This window comes from Neodiprion pinetum, chromosome 1, assembly GCF_021155775.2.
Source record: "Neodiprion pinetum isolate iyNeoPine1 chromosome 1, iyNeoPine1.2, whole genome shotgun sequence".
Classification (NCBI taxonomy): domain Eukaryota; kingdom Metazoa; phylum Arthropoda; class Insecta; order Hymenoptera; family Diprionidae; genus Neodiprion; species Neodiprion pinetum.
The window spans coordinates 32,901,413-32,923,864 of record NC_060232.1 but is presented as its reverse complement, the minus strand read 5'-3'; the positions used below and the strand labels follow the sequence as shown (position 1 = coordinate 32,923,864).

General features: G+C 41.8%; 2 protein-coding genes across 6 annotated transcripts in view; one reads left to right on the top strand and one right to left on the bottom strand.

Moving 5' to 3' along the window:
- Positions 1-4,524: 4,524 nt before the first annotated feature.
- LOC124224635 (protein 5NUC) overlaps positions 4,525-22,452 on the top strand; it is a 58,777-nt gene continuing 40,849 nt past the window's right edge. The window contains exons 1-2 of one of the 3 annotated variants that reach the window (XM_046636620.2): positions 4,573-4,724; positions 13,159-13,255. In XM_046636620.2, coding sequence (XP_046492576.1) covers positions 4,673-4,724; positions 13,159-13,255 — 149 coding nt within the window. In that variant the 5' untranslated portion in view covers positions 4,573-4,672. Of the gene's footprint in view, positions 4,725-13,158; positions 13,289-22,452 lie in introns of all 3 variants that reach the window. The other 2 variants (XM_046636618.2, XM_046636622.2) reach the window with 2 other exon arrangements.
- On the bottom strand, positions 5,452-20,704 carry LOC124224638 (uncharacterized). Of its 3 annotated transcripts, none has more exons than XM_046636632.2 (4): positions 19,995-20,704; positions 16,283-16,379; positions 8,617-9,343; positions 5,452-8,494 (listed from the first exon to the last, which is right to left on the bottom strand). In XM_046636632.2, exons 1-4 carry the CDS (start codon positions 20,034-20,036, stop codon positions 8,464-8,466), a joined length of 897 nt encoding a protein of 298 aa, XP_046492588.1. In that variant the 5' UTR covers positions 20,037-20,704; the 3' UTR covers positions 5,452-8,463. The 3 variants fall into 3 exon arrangements, with proteins under 3 accessions (XP_046492588.1, XP_046492587.1, XP_046492589.1); XM_046636631.2 differs by having other exon boundaries at positions 8,622-9,343; XM_046636633.2 differs by having other exon boundaries at positions 8,626-9,343.

The following is a 22,452-nucleotide window of genomic DNA, read 5'->3' as shown; positions in this document are numbered from 1 at the left end:
TAAAATAACGGATTTTCGATACGTTTTATCAACAAATTGAGATACGATTTATAAATGTTTGGTTTCAAACGTATAAAATTTGCATATGAACAACTATCGTAAGACGTCCACCAAAAACGTTTAATAAACCGAAATCACGGCGGACATTCTTCGCAATAAAATACGTAGGTGCTGCACGTTTATTCTACAGAATAAAACGTTCTTTTTTGACGAATTTCATACGCTTTATATACTGGCATTGTTTATTGGGAAGTGAAGGATGAAAAAAAAAATTAAAAAAATATATCCGGCAAAAACAGGATCTTTATTCGGTTATACCGTTTTGCTTTGTTTTGCACAACGTCTGCTTTCATCAGGAGGATATGTGACTGCGTGTGCAGTATAGCCTTGACGAAATGGAAACTTGCGGGACTTGTGGGAATAATTTCTTTAGCCTTGTTTTTCGCTCTGACAATGCGGTTTACGTTTCATTTATATTATTATTGTCATCATTAGCAATAACATTTTTGTCGTACAAGGAAAATTACACGTTTCGCGTTTCAAGAGTTTACATTTGACTGAAGTATCACGTTGACGAACTATAGATCACCTCATGATTTTGAAATGAATTTTTCTCACTGTGAGAATACTACGTTCGTTCGACGTTGGATTACGGTTGAATTATTTCAAGTAAACTGCAAAAATATCCCGATTGTCGATATTTAAAAAAGAAAAATAAACCTCGTCCCGTTGAAAGAGCCGAAAGAAAATTCAATCACAATTTGCATCTGATATGCTTTGTATATTTTACAGTGAAAATTAGAATAAAATTATTCAAATTTCAGTATCTACAGCGACCAACATATTTTCCAAACAAGTACTGTATTCCCGACAAATTACACTCGGCAAACAATGAACGCGAAAATACCCGACCTGCCCGTTTTAATTTGCATTAAATCAATACAGGCATTCTCTCATCACAATTTCGCCCCCAGCTCGCCCTCCTCCTTCCCGTAATCGTTGCAAGTTCCGTCTTCCGATAGGAGAAAGGGAGAGAGAGAATAAAAAAAAATTTGATACCCAATTCCGAGGCTAGTAACAAAGCGGACGAACAATGGCTCTGATCCTCGACAGCGTCGCGGTGTTCCGTATGAGGGCGCGTGCACGGTATCCGCACACGACACGTCCGTTCGAACAGCTCCAGCTGCCGGAAGTACATCTGTCGGAACAACCAGCCCTGCGGCGAGTGGATGAATTTTCCCGCAGACGCGTTCCCCGATTCAAGTATATTGATCTAGAGATTCGCCAAAATCGCTGAAACGGCTCGTGCGGCGTATAAATTCCGACGATAATCGCGTGCGGAAATTACCAGATCGTCACAATAGCAGATTCAACGATTTCGGTTTGCTGATGGCATTGGAAGATTTTCAGAGAAGCAGCAGGCCTTCGATAAGCGAAGACAGCTGCTCGACTGAACGAGGAGCGTGCCAGGCAGGGTTTGGATCGAAAACGACCCGTGCCAAACTGCACCTTTACTTCCGGGCTGATCCTAGAGTGTTTTCCTAGGAGGGTATACGGAACGCTCCGGTGGCGTATACACGAGGGCGGGATCTCTTCACCTCACTAATTTCGTTGATTTGAGAAAGGTTGGAAAATTAATGACGAGGGGCGCGATTCGAGGCACGTGTCTGCCTACATCTACACCGCGCGACGTTGCGCGTTGCGTGCAGTAATCGGGAAAAATTGGTAAGTTTAGTTCGGCGTGTAATTGACGATATGCATTATATACGGTGGCCATTCGCCGCAAGGGTTCCGAGCAATGAATTGTTTAACAAGATAACGACGCAAGGAAAGGAGAGTAAAAATTGCACTCGCTTTCACTTCGCTCCACACACGGTGCATCTTAAGGTCCGGTTAATTGTCGTCGCGTCGTCGGAGAAGTTGCGCGGCTTTCGCCGGCGGTAATCAGACGTACCTACCTATTTATCAACGTCGCATGAATTACTTTTCCCCCCGATAAACGCGGCGAGACGAGATGACGATTTTTACGTATTCAGCTCCACGCGCGCGATCCGATTACGCGAAGGATGAAGCTTGCGGATGAAAATTGTCGCTTGTCTACCCCGATAAATTACATCCAGGTAGCAGACGTGTAATCTCGCTGCCGCTGCCGGGGAAATGACAGACGGACGAGTACCGTCGACTCCTGCGACTCTCACCGAAGTCCTTGAGGATTTCGAGTCTTCGCCGAGCGATCAGGTTCTCCAGACGCAAAAATCGAGGCAGCCAAACGTCCAGCTGGAGTCGAGGCTCGTCGTGTAGGTACTTAAAATTTAATTGCACACTGCACCGCAGAGCCGGCGATGCATCGGAATAAGCGAGTTCGATCCATCACCGCGGTGTCAAAAAAAGTTTCTTCCTCCTCGACGGCCGGTGTCCGTCGCTCGTCGCGTCGCCCTGGAAATCAAAAAGGAAGAGCTACTTAAAATTCGTTTGAGCTAATTCGATCCAGCATGCTTCGGTAACCTACCTACCTACCTACCGCTATGCTCCGAATTACTTGTACGCGCTTGATTACCCTGATGCGACGATAAGATACGCCGATGAAGTTCGATTCGAGGGTCAGACCGCCAGCTTCAAAAACTGATACCGATCGATCAATGCGATTCAATTTTAATTATCATAGCGCGTGCGTGAGCTTCGTGAGTTTCGGGGATAGGGATGATTTGTTAGAGACGTATAATATGTCGTCGTATGTATCTTGTTATAGAGTTTCTGTTTGTGTTTGGGAACCGTTAATGGCTGGGCTCAAGGATGCGGTCAAGGAAGAGACGATATACGTCAAGGAGACGAGAGGAGAATTCGTAAGGATCTATTTGAACTGATCAAGAAACCCTTTTCGTCCAATTAACAATCAATTAGTACAATTTTCGAATTCCGAACGTTCCTGAATAATCCGCCTCGCCTTGTGCGGTCCCCTTGTTCCTTATCGGAATTAAGTGAAACACGATCCCGTGCGATATCTCATCGAATGCGGCTACCTTGCACAGTTCATTATCGTGAATTAATACAAATTAAGCAAATTGCCTTTAAACTCCAGTCAGAGATAACCTGCCGCCAGGCCATTTTTCATTTTCAAGGATATAACGTACGATTTCAAGAAAAATATTGTTGGTCATTTTATAGAGTAACGATGATTTCAAGACTTGTGTACGCAATTGTAGGAAAATTGTTATTAATGTATAAGAGCATACTGTCTGTGTTCCCACATTTTTGTGTTACTCATGTTCGGTATCAATAACTCTCTTTGATAAATTATTTATACCTATAATTGTCAAAAATGATAATTTGAAAAAAAAACACACGTATTATTGTACGGCGCAAAGGAATTCAGTAGCAAAATTTGACATTTAAAACAACGCGAGAAATTCATTGGAGAATTTTAACCCTTTAGTATACGGAGACCGTGGAGTTCAGTGCTCACCCCCGCAGCTGTCGCGATGGGTGCCACCTGACTGGCTCGAAACAGCTGTAGACTTCCATCCACCGGTAGAAGAAGTGAAAGAGAAAGATCGAGAACGAGAGGATGAGAGAGAAGGAGGGAAGAAAAAAGCCCCAAAATCGTTTCTCGCAAAAAGCGCCGAAAAAACTATCTAAGATCTCGGCGCTGGCTGCATTGCAGGCGCAGACAGGATGTCGAGCTGAAGTGAGCGCGAAGGATGTTGAACGAACGTTGAGAGGACCCGTGGGATGATTTCGGGGGATTAGATTCCCTATTTAGATAAAAATCTGTTAATCAACTCTCCCGGGACGAGAGAACGGAAGAGAATATCTCCCAATTCCGGGGAAAAGGACGACGAACGACTTCGCGTCTAATTCGCAGCAAACTGCAGGAAATCGCGATGTGATCTGCACACTCTAAATTTTGTACTTCTGACGATGATCGGCGAAAGAGATTATACAACCTGGGCATCCGAATCTCTTTAACTCGGATTCGGAGTCGATGAGAAGAAACGAGGGAGACGCGAGAGTGGGGGTCATGCCACGCGCCGGAATGGGAGGCAGCGAATGCACCAGAGGCTGAAGCAGCAGCTGACGAGGTAGGGCAGATGCCGCAGTGGCGTCGCGGTTTCCACTCCGATGTTCCCTCTTTTAAATTAGAAAATCGTACCGATCAGATAATTCTAATTTTCGACGAGGATGTTGGTAGTAGTGTTAGGTAAAAAAAACATGTCCCCGATAAGGTAGGCGGAGGTGAAACGATATGGCGGCGCAAGCGCATCAGCAATCAGTTTTATTATTACGAGCAAATTACACGGGTATCGGTACGCGTAGGACTTTGTACAAGCTACCAGAGTCTTGCCTCGTCACACGGAGCTGATAGTCACCGAGAAACGCGAGAACGGACGATGCTTATTTTCAAATACGAGAGTCGTAGAACTTTGCAGGTTCTGCCGCCAGGCGGCGTGGTCCGATTTATCGGAATCCATTTCCGATTTCGAATTCTACGATTTCGTGAGCCAGTCGATCGTTCCGAGCGACCGGTGCGCAACAACAGCTGGCGGTTTATTCCATCGGCGTGGATTATATTCGGCGGCTGGCGACTGTTGATGTCGCTAGTAACAAAAGTGCGCGTTGGTAGAGCAGATGCACGGCATGTGTACGGTGCCACGTAAGGACGGACGGACACCAGATGCCCCATTGGCGTGGGTCGAGGAAAGCACGATTGATCACGAAGGCAGCAGGTAACTTGTCACGTGTTCCTTGGAGGGCCCCGTATTCGCCGGGTCGCGTGCCACTCTCAAACGTTTTTTTGTTTATAAGGTATATCTTTCCACGGTCGTAATTCTAGTCACGATCGTTCGGCCAAATTCTCTCACCTGCCCCGCAATCATTGATCGATAATAATAAATAATCATCGATATTGCGCGAAGCGAGCCCCAGATAAATGTCGCTATGGCGATAAGTACAGACACCCTGTATGTTGTATCGAAAATATGATGCGAAAATGAACCAACGAAATTTAATTTCCGTTGTTAAATTTACTTTCGAATTCGAGTTCCCGAGTGATTGAAAATAAAAAAAAGTAACGCTCATCGCAAATGGGGGCTTCAATCTCGGGAATGAACGATCTTCGAGAACCGTCTTGTTCCGTTGATGTTCTCTCTGCGGGGTTTGATTTACGGTTAGCAGTATACCGGATCTGTTTACGTATATACGTTACACATACATGCAATATGCATGTCACGTACGTGACCGTTACTTTTTAATTGCACAAGACGTAATTAACACGGACAGGCGAGGCGGTTTATACCCCCTGCTGAGACTCACAACGAATCATCAGCCAAATTAATCGGCATTAAGATATGCAGTCCGGATTACGTAGGTGTGTAAATATACCTATATCCATTTTTTTCCTCATACGGACACATGCGGGTATTCTAGTTGGTGTAAAATAAATGAAAAATTCAATTATACTTTGTTAATTTAATGGTCGTTTATTATACTGGTCAAATGCTATCTACAAATGATTTATTGTAAAAGTAACAATGGATCGACTGTATAAGTTAAAACAATATAATACATATTTACAATAATCGCCTCTGCACGACGAGGTATAAACGCGACTCACAATAAAAGTCTTTACGCAATCTTTTTTCGACTTCAATTTACGCAAGATTTCTAGCAATTTTTATTCCACCTCGGAAAACTGCGATTTCTTTATTCGACTACGGTCGTATTAATAAGCAGATATACGAAGTGTCTTTTTTTTTTATCTCAATTTAACCAGTCACCGGTGCTCGGTGCTGCAATTGTTTGATTCTAAAGCACCGAAAACGGGTATAAAGTTGATCTGACAATGAAATGTCCGATGTACCCTATGCATCTATGCGTGGTCAAAGTAAAATAACTGTGACAAGATGAGGGGATTCAAGGGTCCGAAATACGCCCACCTCCATCTTATTTTCTTGCTTTTTCTTTCTCCTGCTCATACTTCTAATTTTACACGTTGTTCCCCCGTTCAATAAATATCTAAGATCTTTGGAAAGAATCTTGAGAACGTTGGCAGTGCTGAGTGGATTTTATATGATTAGTTTAGGGGATATTAGTTTAATATTGTGCATTGGTAATAGATATGACATATCTATTACATATAATTATCATAGCCTACTCTCGTTACTCTCCTAGGACATTTTTTAATGTTTTTAACTATATAATAAGCGCTTAAGGCTTACAAGGCTTTAATATTGTAATTTATGTATATATTTTGTGTTGCTTTTTTCTTTTTTTTTATGAACACGACCAACAAGTGATGAACCACCAATTTCCTATAATTGGTCTTTCGTTGGTCGGATACACCGTATATACATATAGGCGCGTTGTATACAAGTATATATTTATTATACAACTTTCTCCTCCGATGCGAATGTTGCGAGAAGGGATGCGATCGATCGTGTAATTTCCGTTCGTTAATTATCCGTTACTATGCTAACCTAAACATCGTCGGTTTTAAGTTTGCAAAGAGTAAAAGAGAATAATCCTACTAATGATAATAAATAAATAAAAATAAAAATAGTTTATCCGCCGCGGCTGTTCCGTCTACCGATTATTGATTCATGAGAAAATTCGCAGCTTCATTGCTAATACCTTATCTTACTACATCGAATGGCCAACACCAGCTTAATGCATCAGCTTATTGATACGAGGAAGCGAATCTCGATTATTTACGACAATTGCGGATTGAAGCACATCGCCGTACACTAACTACAAAATACCTATACATATCCATAAATTACTGTAAATTCACAAATATCATTTTTCGTTCAGATCCCGATATGTACCGCCGTGTGGGTTAAAATTAGCTAAGAACATAAGCTGCTTTATTGGCACAGAAATGAGAAATTCAACCTCTCCCAGAATTACCGTCTTATCGATTGTAACAGTCAACTTTCGCGGTATCTATGCACCATCGAAAAAATAACGGACGCGGCCGATTTCGTTCGTTTCGTTCGCCACCGTAAGAAATCATCAAGAGCTAAAGATCAAGCCTCGCGTCCTGCTTTGAAGATAACTTCGCAGGAAAAAATCTCGGTTAACCTTTGAGGAAAGGCGGAGTCGAGAATGGTGCAGATGAAGTGTTTCAAGTCCTTTCTCCTGTCGTGGGAATGAAAAGATATAAACAACAGCAGCGCAACTCCCAAAATTGTCTCGACTACGTCCTTCCTATAATCCTGATTTAAAAGAATTCGACTTGTCCAAACTATTCAAGCTTTTACGTTTACGTTTTTTTTTCTCTTTCAATTCGCGAACCTTTACAAAATCCTCGTAACTCCGCAAAGTGAGAAGAAAAACCTACGATAACGTCAATTTTGCGGAATTGCAAAATGTTACCGAATGTAATAAAGCAAATCAACGTTTCATCGGCGTCCCGTTGGCAACGAGGAAAATAAAACGAATTGAAATTACGTTCAGATCATTAAATCAATCGACGACGAACGATCAACGCGATAATCTCAACGGATCAGCGCAATAAATTTGCCTACGTAAGGCCTAGGCTTCTGCCCGACTGCGTTGGGCGAGATTCGTTTCCCGTAATTTTTCCGTCATACATTTACGAAGTTTCGCTCGAGCTGTCTACAGTTATCGGCAGTTTTCCATTTCGTCGAGAAAAACCTCAACGCGAGTTTTCAAACTTCGTTACAAAGCTTTCGCCTCACCTGGGCCGCAAGCGCTTCTATTTGCGTAATTAATTTGATTCCAGCTTGAACCGATGAAGGAAACGTTCGGTCGCGAGGGGCCATTTACGTGGAAATCAAATAAATACTTTCACCTCGTTGACATTCGTTTCGAGTAATTTTCATTAGTTTCCTCCTTATCGAATGAGTTTCCTTCACTTCCTTGACGCTGACCTCGCGATTTCAACTGAGTTGGGTACAGTGATTTTAGTTACATACTTCGATTGATTTCACGTTGTTTCAAAAAAAATTTCACTCATTCAAGTTACTTTGATGGGCAGTTTAATTTTCACTGTTAAATTAATAACCTCCTTAAGTGAATGGCACCTCGATTCGTCTAAATTAGCTCATCGCTGTAGGAGTACAGGGGTTAAAAATATAGAAAGATTAAAAAATAAAAGAATCACGACATCGAACTTTCAAAAAAGCGAAAAGTCAATATGTACAAGGTAAATTGTGGAAAAAACCAAACCATAGAATCATCAAAATTCTACAAACAATTTTACATTTTGGCACGGTACATATTCATTCTTTTTCTCCTTCCTAATAGTTGTCTCCTTCCCACGAAACGTGCCGAATATATTTTCACTTATTTCGACAAATCTGTGTTTGGATTCCTATACTCAGACCTTTCTAAATTCAATCAAGATGATCTTAAATAAATTTCCTCGTCATTGATAATTCGACATAGTGACCGTCCAGTTTTCTGCAGATCTTTCAAAATTTCTACTCCCGCCCGATCGCCGTATCACCGAGTCGTCGACCCGAATTTGCAGCAGCTATAAAAAAAAAATCATTCCAACGTTCTACATCTCGACAGATTAAATAAGAAACGATTACCATAAGAAGAAGTAAAAAAAAAAAAAAAACAGAGAAGTAAATAAATAAAGTTGTGATTTACGCAACGAACTGAGAAAGGACCCGCCCTCTCTGCAGATCGAGGTGATTTTTCATTGCGACGACGGTGGGGTGGTGGGGGGGAAGGCCCTCGTCCTCCACGAGGTATCGGAGGGCCTCGGAGGCGCAAGCCTCCCACCCGACGCCCCACGAGTCGGGGTCCGTCAGCCGGGGCCCCTCGGGGTCCTCGATCATGGCGCAGGAGCCGAAGGAGGGGTAGGCGGGTGGCATTTCCGCGTGGTTTTGGGCCCTCGCGACGAATTCGAACTTCCCCCGCCCCTCGTTAGGCTGGGGCAGCGCGTTCACCCTGGTGCACTGGTAGGGGGGCGGGGGCGGCAGCTGCTCGTGCAGACGGTGCTGCAGGTGTCGGGAAAGACGGGACTCCTCGCTATGGCAGAACGGAGCCGAACTTCCGCGCCTCTCGAAGCTAATCGAGCTGTACTCCCGCGTCGTTTCGGGGCCGAAATCCATGCTCGAAGTCGTCCCGTTCTTACCCTGAACCTCGCTGCATGCCCCTTGGCTCTGCAGCGCTAGTTTGCTGTTAGAACTGTTCTGCTTCGCGTACTTCAGCTCCTGCGCCAGCGACGCCGCGAGCTGGTGCAACAGACGCGTGTCCTGCGGCTCATCTCCGTCGCTGTCCTCCAGGTCGACCTCCACACCCTCGTCCTCCGACGACGAGGCCTCGTCGTCCTCGTCAACGCCCAGCAGGGTCAGCAGACGCTCGGCCGCGTCTGAAACAGACGTTTGCAGAAGTCGTATTATGACTACGCGCAATTTCTGTAACGAAATACATGGTGGTTGTATTGATGTGACGAAACTTTGACGCAACAATCGCCAGGTTGCAGGGAGTGATAAGGTAGAAGAGACGCATACGGCAATTAGAAGGGTAGCGATATGGAATTTTCAAAGAGCCAAAAATCTGGGTCACAGAATTTTATAACGTAATAGAAAATTCGAGAAGCAGAATTCTGAGAGTGAATATTTAAAAAACACCAAGACGAAACCTGAGAAGCATCGGACTTTTCATAATTGTACATTTTAGCTTTCTATACCTTTCCACATTACATTACACCTTTCTACGTTTTCAAATTTTATAATGAATTAGATTTTTGGCTATTGGAGGATTCGATATTGTGACCCATCTATTGAGCGGCCTTTTATTCTATTCTACTTTTTGACCTCCGTGTACCTCTTTGATACGGAAATTATAGGCCGCTTCGTGAAATAATTTCAGCGTGACTGCGAATGAATATTTTCTTACAACCTGCAGTCACTCCGCAGCTTCCACTGCGCATCTGCTTGCAAATGTCGTGCGCAAATATCTCTGTAGTACGAATTGAAAGCAAATTTAGTTACAATGAAACCGTGTGGCATATTTACGAAAGAGTAAAACTTGGTCAGGTTAGAATGAGGTCAACTATTCAACGAGAACGTCTCTATGCAATATAATACAGTCTCGCCGCGGATAATAAGAACGTCCCGCGACGTTGTGAAATAAACCTTCGCAAACTGACTATTTCTATTTTCTTGTTGTTTTGTTTTTTTTGGTTCGTCTCCTACAGCCCGTGAGAAAGGAATTGTATTTTATAAGCATCGTTTGTAATCCAAATTTATGAAAATTACACTCGGCGAGTTTACAGACAACTTTGGGAACGCTGGATAGTTGAATTAAATAAACCTCGCTACTTTCGAAGAAACTGCACGTTGAAATATAAAAGCTAAAAATTGCGCAATGTAATTTAAGCAGCTATTTCATCTGCATATATAAAAGAAATGCCGAGAGAAATTGTAATCTTTCACTTTTAAATATGCATTTTAAATTATGCAGTAGGTACGTTTTCTACTCGTTATCATCTTTCGTCGTGCTCGAAGAACACCAAGTTTGCGCGTATAAACTCGTTCAAAAAATCGAGCATTGTTATACATATCTATATATAACAACAGTTACAGTTTTCACCATTTTTGGATCACATATTTTTTATTTTTTTTTTTTTTTTTCTGCGCTCACCAATTCCCACTCAACTTGTCCAGATTTTTCCAGATATCACTCAACCACAAATCGCGGTGTCATCGAGTTCTCGAGTGTAATTGAGTAAATTCACTGCAGACTGAACTAGTTATTTCCTCGGTACGGTAGAAGGTAATACGATAATACTTGGAATGCGAAGGGCGTACTTGACTAACGAGTATTGCCGATACTGATAGAAACAGGAACACTCTGGTATCCAATTGCTCCAGGCATGGAAATTCGAAGCCCTTTCAATTCGCTTCCGTGCAATTATATTTATTCGTTACCCTGCAACTGCACGGAGAAGAATCTGAACCTGTAATCCCGAATAATATAAATCCTTCCGAGCACATGACCAGACTTCACGTAAGCGAGACTCGCGGAGTCGGTTTCTTCCTAGGTATACATACATATATGTATAATATATATACATATACTCTTGACCTTTCTTCCCTTTGATCCCCGAGCAGTCAGTCAGTCAGTCAGTTCCGCTACGGTTATCCCGTCGTCCTGTACTCCAGTGCAGTGTATCCCAGTTTCAAGGTACACTGTACGGTTTTCCCCGTCTAGGCAACCTGTGGGAATTATTGCTCCAGAAACGTCCCATGGGAACTACCTGTCATCTTTCCCCTTCGCGTAACTACCTACCTACCTACCTACCTTCCTACCTTCCTACCATCCTACCCATACCTCACGGCCTCTCCTCTGATCCTTATACACTCATTGTACTACGTAACTACGCGCACCGCATGCACCATGCGCACACACGCAGTGCTCTCCTCTCGTATTCATTCTCACACGCGGCAGAGACGCGTCTAAGTGTGCGTGCAACTATTTACGCGTATGCAATGTGTGCTACCTGTTCATGGGAACACGAATATCGTACGCCGCCCACGGGGGGCGCTCGTCGAGTTTATAACCTGAGAAAATATTCGGTGCATATCAGATCCGGAAGGAGAAGGTGAACCACCGCGGATACCATTGGAGTTTTCGCGCGCAGGTATAATTTAAGAACCAGGCTTGAAGGATGAACGTTAAATTTTTAACGTATCGTGCAATACGGTTTGTATTAACCTGCGGTTTTTATCGATCGATGAATACGCACTTCATTGTATCTTCAGCGTCGTTCAAAAAACCACAATATTTTCAAATGAATAATCTTGAGGAGTAAATTACCACTTACGCACGAGATTGCTTATTTCATTTTTTCTTAAAACTTTTTGTTTCGCCAATTTACCATTCTAATTATATGCATTGCACAATTTTTACAGCGACGGTTTTGCAAAATAAATAAGCTTCACTAAACACAAGCCATTGTACTTCAATATTAATTCGTTGTGCGATTCAATGACCCGCTACCCCCTCGAAAAAACGAAAATGGGAAAATATAAGTTTCTTAATATTTTTTCTTATTTGATACACACTGGTCGGATGCTGTAACCAAATTGCTAAGGTGCATCAAAATATCCGGTGTCATCAGCCCGACGCACGGCGCGCATATCTAATCATCTCCGAGCCCCGGATGCATGCCATATGAAGAGAAGAAAAAAAGGAGAGAGAGCAGAAGAAGGAAAAAAAAAGATATGTATACACATATACTCTGGCTCGAGAAAAAAAAAATGTAACGGAAATTTAAACGTCGTGAGAAGAGTTTATAGGAACGAGGACGACGAACCGCGTGCGCATCGTATAAACTCGACCAGGATTTGGTACGCGAGATTGGTTTTTGATCCCTCGCCGCGAGATATCGTACTTGGCGCTACCCTTATAATCAGAGGAAAATGCGTGACAGGCATGGCCAATCTTTGCTAACAGTATGATGCGAATAATAAAGTTGGCTTTACGGTGTATGAAATGAGCTAACAAAACTTGTATAAAAAGCGAAGGAGCGAAGATGGGAAAATAATATCATGTAAGAGGGATTTGGGCGTAGGGGGGGATGTAATAAGAACAAGACAACGGAACTCAATTTCGTTTCCCCGGACGGAATTAGGTCGGTGCTGAAAATAACGGAATTACAAGTGATTTATGTCAGCGTTCTCTCCGAGATCGTAAAACATTATTATACATATGCCCAGTAACCTGCCGTACCTGCAATATGCGTAATGGGTGGTGGATATACATACCCTCGTAATTCACGCAATAAGTAAGAAATATTCACTATTTTTTACGTCGGAACTTTTTCTAATGTATACATACGATCCCAATCCAGTTTTGAACGATTAAGACCGTCAATGAAAAACGACCGCATTAGATATAGTTAGGAGAATATTTTTGATGGACATAAATAATTGAATTTAATTGGATTCAACAAAGTTTTAAACTATCGACGAGGACGGTTGCGACGTCTGCTTCAGAAGGATTAGTTTACATGTATCCACGTGGTATTTGAATCAGATTATTATTATCTATTTCGTTTATTTCATGTCACATCTGTATAAATAATTCAACTAACAATAAGATTGAGAAGTGTTTCGTTATTCAAATAACGCTAATTATGCGTAACGCTTAATAACGAATTCTTCTTCATCCCATCAGCGATCGCGTTCTCCATACAACGTAAGAGCAGAGGCAACGTCGTTTTGGAAGGCAATTTCCCAGGCGTGGTGATTCACAGGGGATTCACTCACCCCAGGTACGATACCCAGTCACATGGTCGCCCATGCCGGTAAGTCTTATACTCTTCGCTTATGCGTCTCCGATCAACCCTGCTCTCGTTTCATTAGCATCCGTAATGAGATTAATTCGGAATAAGGTCGTCTGCCTGTTAATTCATAAATTAGGGCACTTTATACTCGTACCTGAGTATCTCTCGTCACGGTCTAAATTCACCATTTCAAATCATTACCATCGCCAATACTGCGTACTATTAAGTATTATGCACGCTACGTGTTACAATAACAATGATTATTATTATCAGTGCACAGATATTAATCAAGCGTAAATATAATTTTTTACAATAAAATAAAAATAATGTAAACAAGTCGTTAGTGCGGTCGAAAAACATTTTTAATGTGAAAATAATGATTGTAGTAATTTAGGTGACAATGAGAGACTGATCTTTCTCAATCGGTACTGTTTATATTATACGAAGCAGCAATAGCTGGTGTTTTCCGAGTGTCCTTCAGGATACTTTATCAGGAAGCAGGTCCTTCGGTCCCCTAGGATGCGGGGATACATACCTATATTATACATACAAGTCTTCCCATACCCATACACTCATGCTCGTTTATCCGTGACCGGCGATACTCGGGTCAGACAGAAACGATGCGACATAGACACGCATACACGCATGCCGGGTTTCAGGAGAGCGCAGGGGATGGTGAAACCGAGTCACAGACCTTTCTGTAAAGGGATGTGTATATAGGTATAATGTATACAGTGACCGGGAGCGGGACATCCCGAGGGGGTCATGCGAAATCGAAAATTTATGGGAAAACCCAGAAGGATACACGTATACGTATATTATGTCCGCGTATCTCGTTTCCAGTTTTCATGGGAATTTAAGAGATTCGAATTCCATCCCTTTCATCGAAATTTCTCATTCTATTCAACTATCCGCGGCGTGAGACCCGGGGAAAAGGGAGGAGAGAGAAAGAAAGAGAGAGAGAGAGTTAGAATCGTTCGCGGTGTGGAGTAGTAAAAAAATATCATACTAAGGAAAATTATGATGAGGTATATTATTCGTGAGAAAAAAAATATGCTGCACTTAACCTTTGAGGAAAATTACAAATATGTATATACATTAGAGTGGTCCTTATCAAGGTGGAATGAATTTTTTCCGAACCGCCCGCCAAGTCAACTTTAAATAATTCAAAAACAATTCCTAATTTTTCTCAGATTATTCTCTCAACTCTCACCCGTGCCTGTAAGAGGGAGGACGTTCTCATTTAAAATACACGTATTTTGGACACATTCTCAGTACATGTATCTTACTGCAAGAGAAATAACATACAAAAAAATCTATAACTGCGAGGTTTTAGTGGGCATTAGTGCTACTATCTCAGAAAAAATGCACACCATCGTACTGGGTAATCTAGACAAATTGCACTTCCTTTAAATGGAAAAAAGTCGGATTTCGAGGGTGTGAAATTTGTCGAGATTATATGGTATGATAATGTGAATTTTTTCTCGCATATTAACACTAATGCCCAATGAAACCTCGCAGTTACAGATTTTTTCGAATATTATCACTCTTACTACAAAATATATACTAAGAATGTGTCCGAAACACTTGTATTTAAAATGGGGAAATCCACCCTCTTACAGGCACGGGTTAGGGTTGAGATAAAAAAACTGAAAAAATTAGGGAATTGTTTTTGAAGTATTTGAAGTTGATTTGGAGGGCGACCCAGAAAAAAATCGTAACGTTGCTAACTTTGTTCTCATAAAAAATTTATCTCTCTTCTCGCTATACTGCATGTATTATGATACCAGGATATAGTATTGACAAACGTTCCAATATTATACGTATGCCATAGAGTCTGACAATGAGAATTTTTAATCGTTCTACGGAAAAAGTGATCACGTACACTTTGCGGTCTCTTATCGCTTGAAAATTGATGTAAAATAAAATTTTTTAAAAAATCCGTATCTGTAACGGATGAGTCAAAACATGGTTACAACGAGTGGGCAGCAAATTCCTCGATGTAGAAGCATCCCAACTCCCAGGGAGTATTTTCAATGTATCCGATCCAATCTGCGGTAACAATGGCCGACCGCCTGTACGAAGCAATATATTGTAGAACGTGGCATATCAGACACGGGGGCGAGAGAGCTCAACAAGAAGAGATCGAATTTTGATTGAGTTTATTTGCCAATTTTCACTCCCAGCTACATACACGGATTCTGCAAGCAGCTCGCGTATGATGAAGCACGTATCGTTTCGCCGATAATTAATCAATAACATGTACCGTACATCAGCGAGTTAATGAGCAAGTATAAACACACGCGGTCAAACGTGTTAATTAATTTCGCATGCAATTACCGCGACGCATTACATCATAGACCTACACGTTACATACAGATAGACATATGATGTATACCTGTACACATACTGTTCGGTGTAGGTATAAGGAACGAAGCGCTGCAGGCGTTATACGACTCTAATTACCTAAATCATGTACATCGTGTTACGTAGGTAGAGGAGGAGGGCGGCTGGATATTTGCCATTGACGAATTATTGATTTCATAACCGGTATAACATTGCGCTGGACCTCGACTATGTGCGCCGTGCATCGTGTGCACGTATTATAATACAGAGGCTCGTATTGAATGCCGCGGGAGCGAATAAGAGATCGTTGAAGGCAGTGAATAGCTGTAGTTAAATAATTTATGAGATTGAACGTGCGAGCTAATAAAGCCCGTTGACAAACGAGTTTTCCTGCAGTTCGCCTGCAGCCTGACTATCGTGTTTAATCGTATGCGCATTGGACTCGTACGGCAAACCGGCGGGACTTGAACCACCCTGCCATCCATGCGTCCACGTACGGCTTGCGAGGTAAGGCGGATGCTGCGGCGAAATCGATTTTTTAATTATTTTTTTATTTATTTTTCTCACGTTTCGTTAGCTTTTTATTCTATTTCAGTCGACTCTCGCAAAGCATAATACGCAATTATAAATGATAATTGAGCTGGTACACGAGGCACATGAAGCAATTACCTCGTATACTTGGGGCTGCGTCTGCGATATCCGATGCAAGGTTGACAAGGTCCTCCAGGCCTCCGCCGTCCGCGCCGCTACATTCCATCATCGTGTCCTGGAAGATGAAAGCCGGAGTTAATTTAATCTCGAATATTAACAAACGAGTGCTATGTTTTTTCTCATTTTTGCAGTAGGCATGACTTTATCCTCATCGTGTTTATATTTATATCAAGTTCGCGTACGGGTGATTCATGCTTCCTTGTACACACACGTACTAATTGGAAGTAATTTCCCCTGTGCTGCGCAATTTGCACGTTTTTGTTCTTCGTTTGAACGATTTGTATTTCTATCACGATTTTCAATGGAATATTATAATTACAGTATTCAATGTTGGTGACAGAATAATGGGACGAGATTAAATTTCTCAAGTGAAAAGTTTGATGATATGATTTATAGGAAGATATGAAAACACACTGAATTTTATTTATTTCTCTTTTTGCTGGATTATTCGTAATTTACAAGAAACAAATTACAGATCAGTATTTTGTAGTTCAATAGCAGGAATCGGTTGAAGTGAAAGTTCATCGAAAACGCAATGATGCAGTTCAGGATATATAAATTTCGTCTTAATCATTAAAATCAGTTCTCGTTAATTGAGTTCAAGTTTGTTTCTTCGCATTGCATGAAAAACTTGTGGAAACAAAAATAACAAACGATCCAATTATAGACGAATAACAAAAGATGTATTTTTTTTTTTTTTTGTTTGTATGCGAGTTACGTAGAGAGAATTTTCACCAAAGCCGAGGTAATATTCGCGATGACAAATCGATAAAACGTTATTTGGTCGCGTGAAATATATCGTGACTAAAAATAACTTACGATGTGGCAAGAGAAGTAGGTAAATTTCCGGGTCGAAGAACGTCGGTTAGGTTACAGTGTTACGCGTATTTGAAGGTGTAGGAACAATTTCACGACTGACTAAAGTCGTCGCACTTTCTTCCAATTTCATATATTATTTGTTGCCCCTAAAACTCATCCTGTACAACAAGGCGTAAGGAAGGTAAGAGGCCTTGAAAAAATTTTTCCCACTGACCCACTGCCCGCCAGACCCTAAATCCCAAAATTACGAAAGGATGTGGTTTTTGGAGACCCCGTGCCGAGGCCCGACACGTTCCTGTAATCCGTCTCTCTCTTTCTCTCTCTCTCTCTCTCTCTCTCTCTCTCTCGTTGCAGAAAATTTTACGGCACATTATTTACTGTCTTATTGTCAAACGCTTTCCCTGAATCCGCAAAATTACAGTAGCTTCGCGTACCGCGGCTGCATCAGGCAAGAATATTGCTGTAAACCTTTACGGCCTCTGTTTCGGGTTGTAAAAATTTACCAAAATTTTGCCCCTATTATCGAAGAGCCCTAGGCAAATGGGGGGAGAAGAGGCGGGCCCGTAAAAAGAATATTGCCGAGGTGAGGGAATTGAATTTTCACGTAAAAGTTCACCGAGGCGAAAGAGAGTTTCTAAAGTTTTCACCCGTTTTATTACAGCGTGAATTTTCTCCCAGCTTAGAGAAAATATATTATAAGGGTTGAGAAGTTTAATAGGACATAAAACTCTGCCCGGTATTGTCGAAATCTTGTTTCTGGAGTCTTTCCAATTTTCGTCAATTTCGTTCTCAAACTTTCCCTCGTTGTTACATCCTTTTTTCCACGTCTCGTCGTATAACTCCGGGGATATAAATTTATTTGATCGTTATTTCGCGGTCTGGAATCGGTATCGAAGAAGCACGATTTAACAGGTGAGTTTGACAAATTGATGAAATACAGATTCGGTCGAGACGAAGCTCCTACAAATCATTCTCTCAAAATGTCAATTTTCCAAACCGACCACAAAGTTATATCGAAGATCCGGAGCTCTGTAAATTGAAATCAGACCAACGATGAACTTTGAACTTTACGATAATCGATTTAATTTTACCGTAAAACAGTCGTTCGTCTATTTTTCCGTGCAACTGAAAAACTGAAGTAAGTGCACCTAATTGGCAATTACAAACTGATAAGAGAGTGAGAAAGCTGGGGAGAAAGCGTGACTGTTGATTATTATCGCCATGATTTTAGTTCTTCAAAGTGAAAAAATCAATTTTTCAGAAACTAAATGCAGTCTTTCGGCAAACCTTTTTCAAATCACTTTTTCCGTAGAACGATTAAAAATTCTCATTGTCAGACTCTATGGCATACTTTCAATTTGCCGTTCAACTCATACAGGTTTCCTTAAATGGCACGACGTGCTTGTCTAACTGCGAATCTCGCTTTAGAATAAAATCTTGCATTCATCTCTGGCTAGCGCTACCGGACGTCGAATACGCAGACAGATTGTTTGCCTGTCTCCAGGCACGAGTCGAAAACCGCACATTATACGCGGAGAATGAATTTACCCAGGATGTCCATTATACGTCGCGCGTCGGTTGATGTCTTCACTTCATGAAATCGATCGTTGAACAACGACGGAAGAAGGATAATCAATAACACAGATCAAAACTGTTCAAACTCTAAAATGACTCGAATAAACGAACTCGATGTTTTTTGAATCGGTCGTTGCCATGTTCTTGGTTAAATTATTATAGAGGAGCGCCGATTCAGCAGTAGCAGCAATTAAAACAACCGGAGTGGCACGAAACAGCGGTTTGAAAGGCCTTCCTTGCCAATCCTTCGCACTCTATCGTCCGCGAAATTAGCCGCAAAATTTCAAACTCTGAATGACAATAGAAGGGGTATGTACCGTGTCTTGTGGTTTATTATGCATTCATTGGCCAATCTGATTTCTAGCGTAATTGTTCCTAATTTGAGATAAAAAGAGAACCTTGTCTGTAATGAGACTCGCATACATGTAATTCCGTTAATTATTTCCGAGGAGGAGGATTACAGCCAAATCTCTTCATCGTCTTGTTGGAGAATCGGTGAAGTTGGGATCTATCTTCTTCTTTATACGTGTGTGAAAATGACGAAATTGTCAGAGCATGGGATGCCACGGAAATTAGAAACCCGAGAACAAGTTCTTTTCAATTGGCGGAATTATCTCGCTCGGTTTAGATTCTATCAAAATGCTACTGATTCGTTGAAAACCGTTTCATGTAACTTCCCATGTGCTGTATTAGTGGGTTAATCAGGATTGTTCTATATTCTCAATTCATCGCCTTCAGACAGAGAATTTTCCAAGTACTCGGTAATGTTTCGATATCTAAATCCTGTTTTGCGGTAAAAACTATTAAACACATCAATTATTCATCTCACGAATTATAGATACCATGGGATAAACGTGAGAAAATTTGTAGCGACTCTCAAAACTGCGGACAAATTCTTAGACCTGCAATTATAATACAATTTTCTAAATCATACCGAACTTTCGGAGCAAACAAGAAAGTCTCGTTGATTTAACGTTTAAACTAAGAAGGAACAATCTGTTGTACAAAGTGCGTGGTACACGAATGCAACTTTGATTTAAACCTGGCTAATGCTGGAGTGACAGCATAAAAAAAAGATTAAAACAATAGATCACAGCAGCTGGTAAAGTGTAGGAGTTTAACGGTAAATTCATCGCGGTGTGATAAATAATACGGCGTACTTGTACGAAAACCCGAAGGTAGAAGGATTAAGCGTAGATTTTTGCCGGCGAGTGTTAAAATTTCCACGATACTCATCCAAAGTACCAGATGGCCGAATTACTCGGATTTGAATTACCTCGCAAATTACGTCGTCCATCATATCGTTTGTATCCCTCATATCGTCTTCTCGTTTCTCCGACGTCTTTTGTTTTTTCCCCGACTGTTAAACCGGCCACTCGTTTCCCCGAACAAATCACAAACGGCTAAACCGTCCCTGATTTTCCACCGCGGAATTTCGGCCTCTCGTCACAAGCACATTGTCACTAATCGTAAGAGTGGAATTGAAAGGCGACGTTGCACGGTGCTCGATGAGGAGGCGAGACGCCGGGGGATCAGCGCACTGAATTCACACTTTGATCGGCGCGTGTGGGTGAGCCGTGCCAACTTGACGTGAAGCAAATCGATCCCACATCCACGGTGAGCGGTGTCAACCGGCGGAGTTAATTCCTATCGCCGAGGTGACTAACTATCGCCGTGTGTTAGTTCGTGGCGCGCGGTTCGACCGAGGATAGCGCGGCCGTTCGTCGATTGTTTATTTACTCGTTCTCGTTACCCGTCGACGCAGGCGACCTCGCCTAACTTCACGCGACTCCTCGGACTCTACGCGACATCCAGCAACGCCCGCGGCTCGACTGGATCTGGCTGAACGCCGAGACGACCCTTTCGACTGTGAGGACTCGGGAGCCCCTCCGAATATGCGAGACACTCGCCGCCTCTCTCTTTTTCTCCCTCTCTCTTTTTCCGTAACGCACCTCGAGACGCCAGCAGGTCTGCCGCCATGACACTCGAGCGGTCAACCAGCTGCCAAATCCCCACGAAGTAAGAGGGACAAATCCCTTCCACCGCAGCCGAACGTCTCGACGAATCGCAGCCTTCGGATCTCTGACGTCACACAGCTCGAATCGCCGCGCGCTTTTTACTCGCCCGGATGCCGTTGAACGCCGCGATCATTTTCGGATTCCGATTGCCTACTCTTCGCTTTTCCACCGTCTTAATCGACCGAATATCGATCGCTTGTTTTTTCATCTCGGACTTTGACGACTCGATTCGAGCTCCTGTTCATCGCTCACCTCACCGTTACTCGTACTTCAGCTACAAAGAAATTACGAATTATCATTTTTTCGAATACAGCGAGTGGAGAAAGTTTAGGTACAACATTCTTCAGAGGGTTATTTCTTGTAAGATGGATGTAAAGATATCTCGCGTATCGTCTTATCATATGTATTGCGAATTTCTGATCGTTTGTTGATATTTTTTTATCCAGTGCTCGCGGCTAGTAGCTTCGTGTTTCTGTTGACGAGTGATTGTCGTTGAGAATCTTTAAGGAAACGATAATTGCGATTCGAATACGGGAGAAAACAATAATGGTATTAAGGCGAGGATAACCGGTACCTTATACATACACTCGGTCAGAACGAGAGGACTTTTACTCCTGTACGTCGGTGGTACAGGTGCCAGTTCACCTGTTCGATATATTATTTAAATGCTTCACCTGCCGCCAGATCTAGAGATACCGTGAGATAAGCATATACCTACCCGATCATCAGCCGTTTCCCGCTTTGGAAAAAATACATTCTTAATAATGATGTGCTCGCTCGAGAAATCGTTAATTAATCGGACTTGAAGTAATAAAGAAGAATTTTGCTCTAGTTGCCACGCGGAATATGCGTAAATGATAAACGGCTGAACAATGACGGAGGAAATTTGAGGCTTCGCACAATTGGCCGTCACACAATTCGCCTAAAATCTGTTTGCGTCAACTTTAATCGGATTTGTCCAATTCGCTTAGGGTTCACTTTTCCCTTTTCATTGTGGTATAGTGACCTGGAATACACATTTACACGTGATCGATATATTAAGCCCGGTTACTGTATACAGAGAATTGCTAAATTTGTACTTTCGGTGTGTAAATCATACTCGATAGATTCACGTTTGCATCTTTCATCCGCTGAAGTTACAGTTTCACATTTGTTCATCATGTGGTGTGCATATCGTGACGCCGGTCGGACTCTTCAAAACTGGTCATGCACATTGAGTGGAATGTATTTGAACGCAATATTAACTATGTGATGCGTAGCTACTTTCCATGAATCATGGAATTTCAGGAAAAGAATTTTTTATAATACATATACTGCAGTACTGAGAACGGAGGTAGTAGCTTGTTTTCTTGCCATTGTGAGATATTCACAGTTTTTAATTTTCAGCCCTCTCAGTCTCTAAAAATTATATTTTAAATCGAAAAATTTTCAAGTTTGACTTGAACCGTGAAGATAAAGGGTTATGTTACTCAATAATGTTATAAAAATGTGAATTATTACATAATTGAATAGTGAAATAGACATTTTTTACATTCATCGCTTTCAGAATTATTATTTTTAACGTTCAATACTGAGATAATCTGGCGTATCTTATTAATTCGTTTAATTTAAAATTTTTGTCATCAGAATCACCTATTTTATTACTTTACTGGGAAAACATATCAGAGTGACAATCACAAACAATGAAATACTTAGATATTTTAATCGTTATATGAA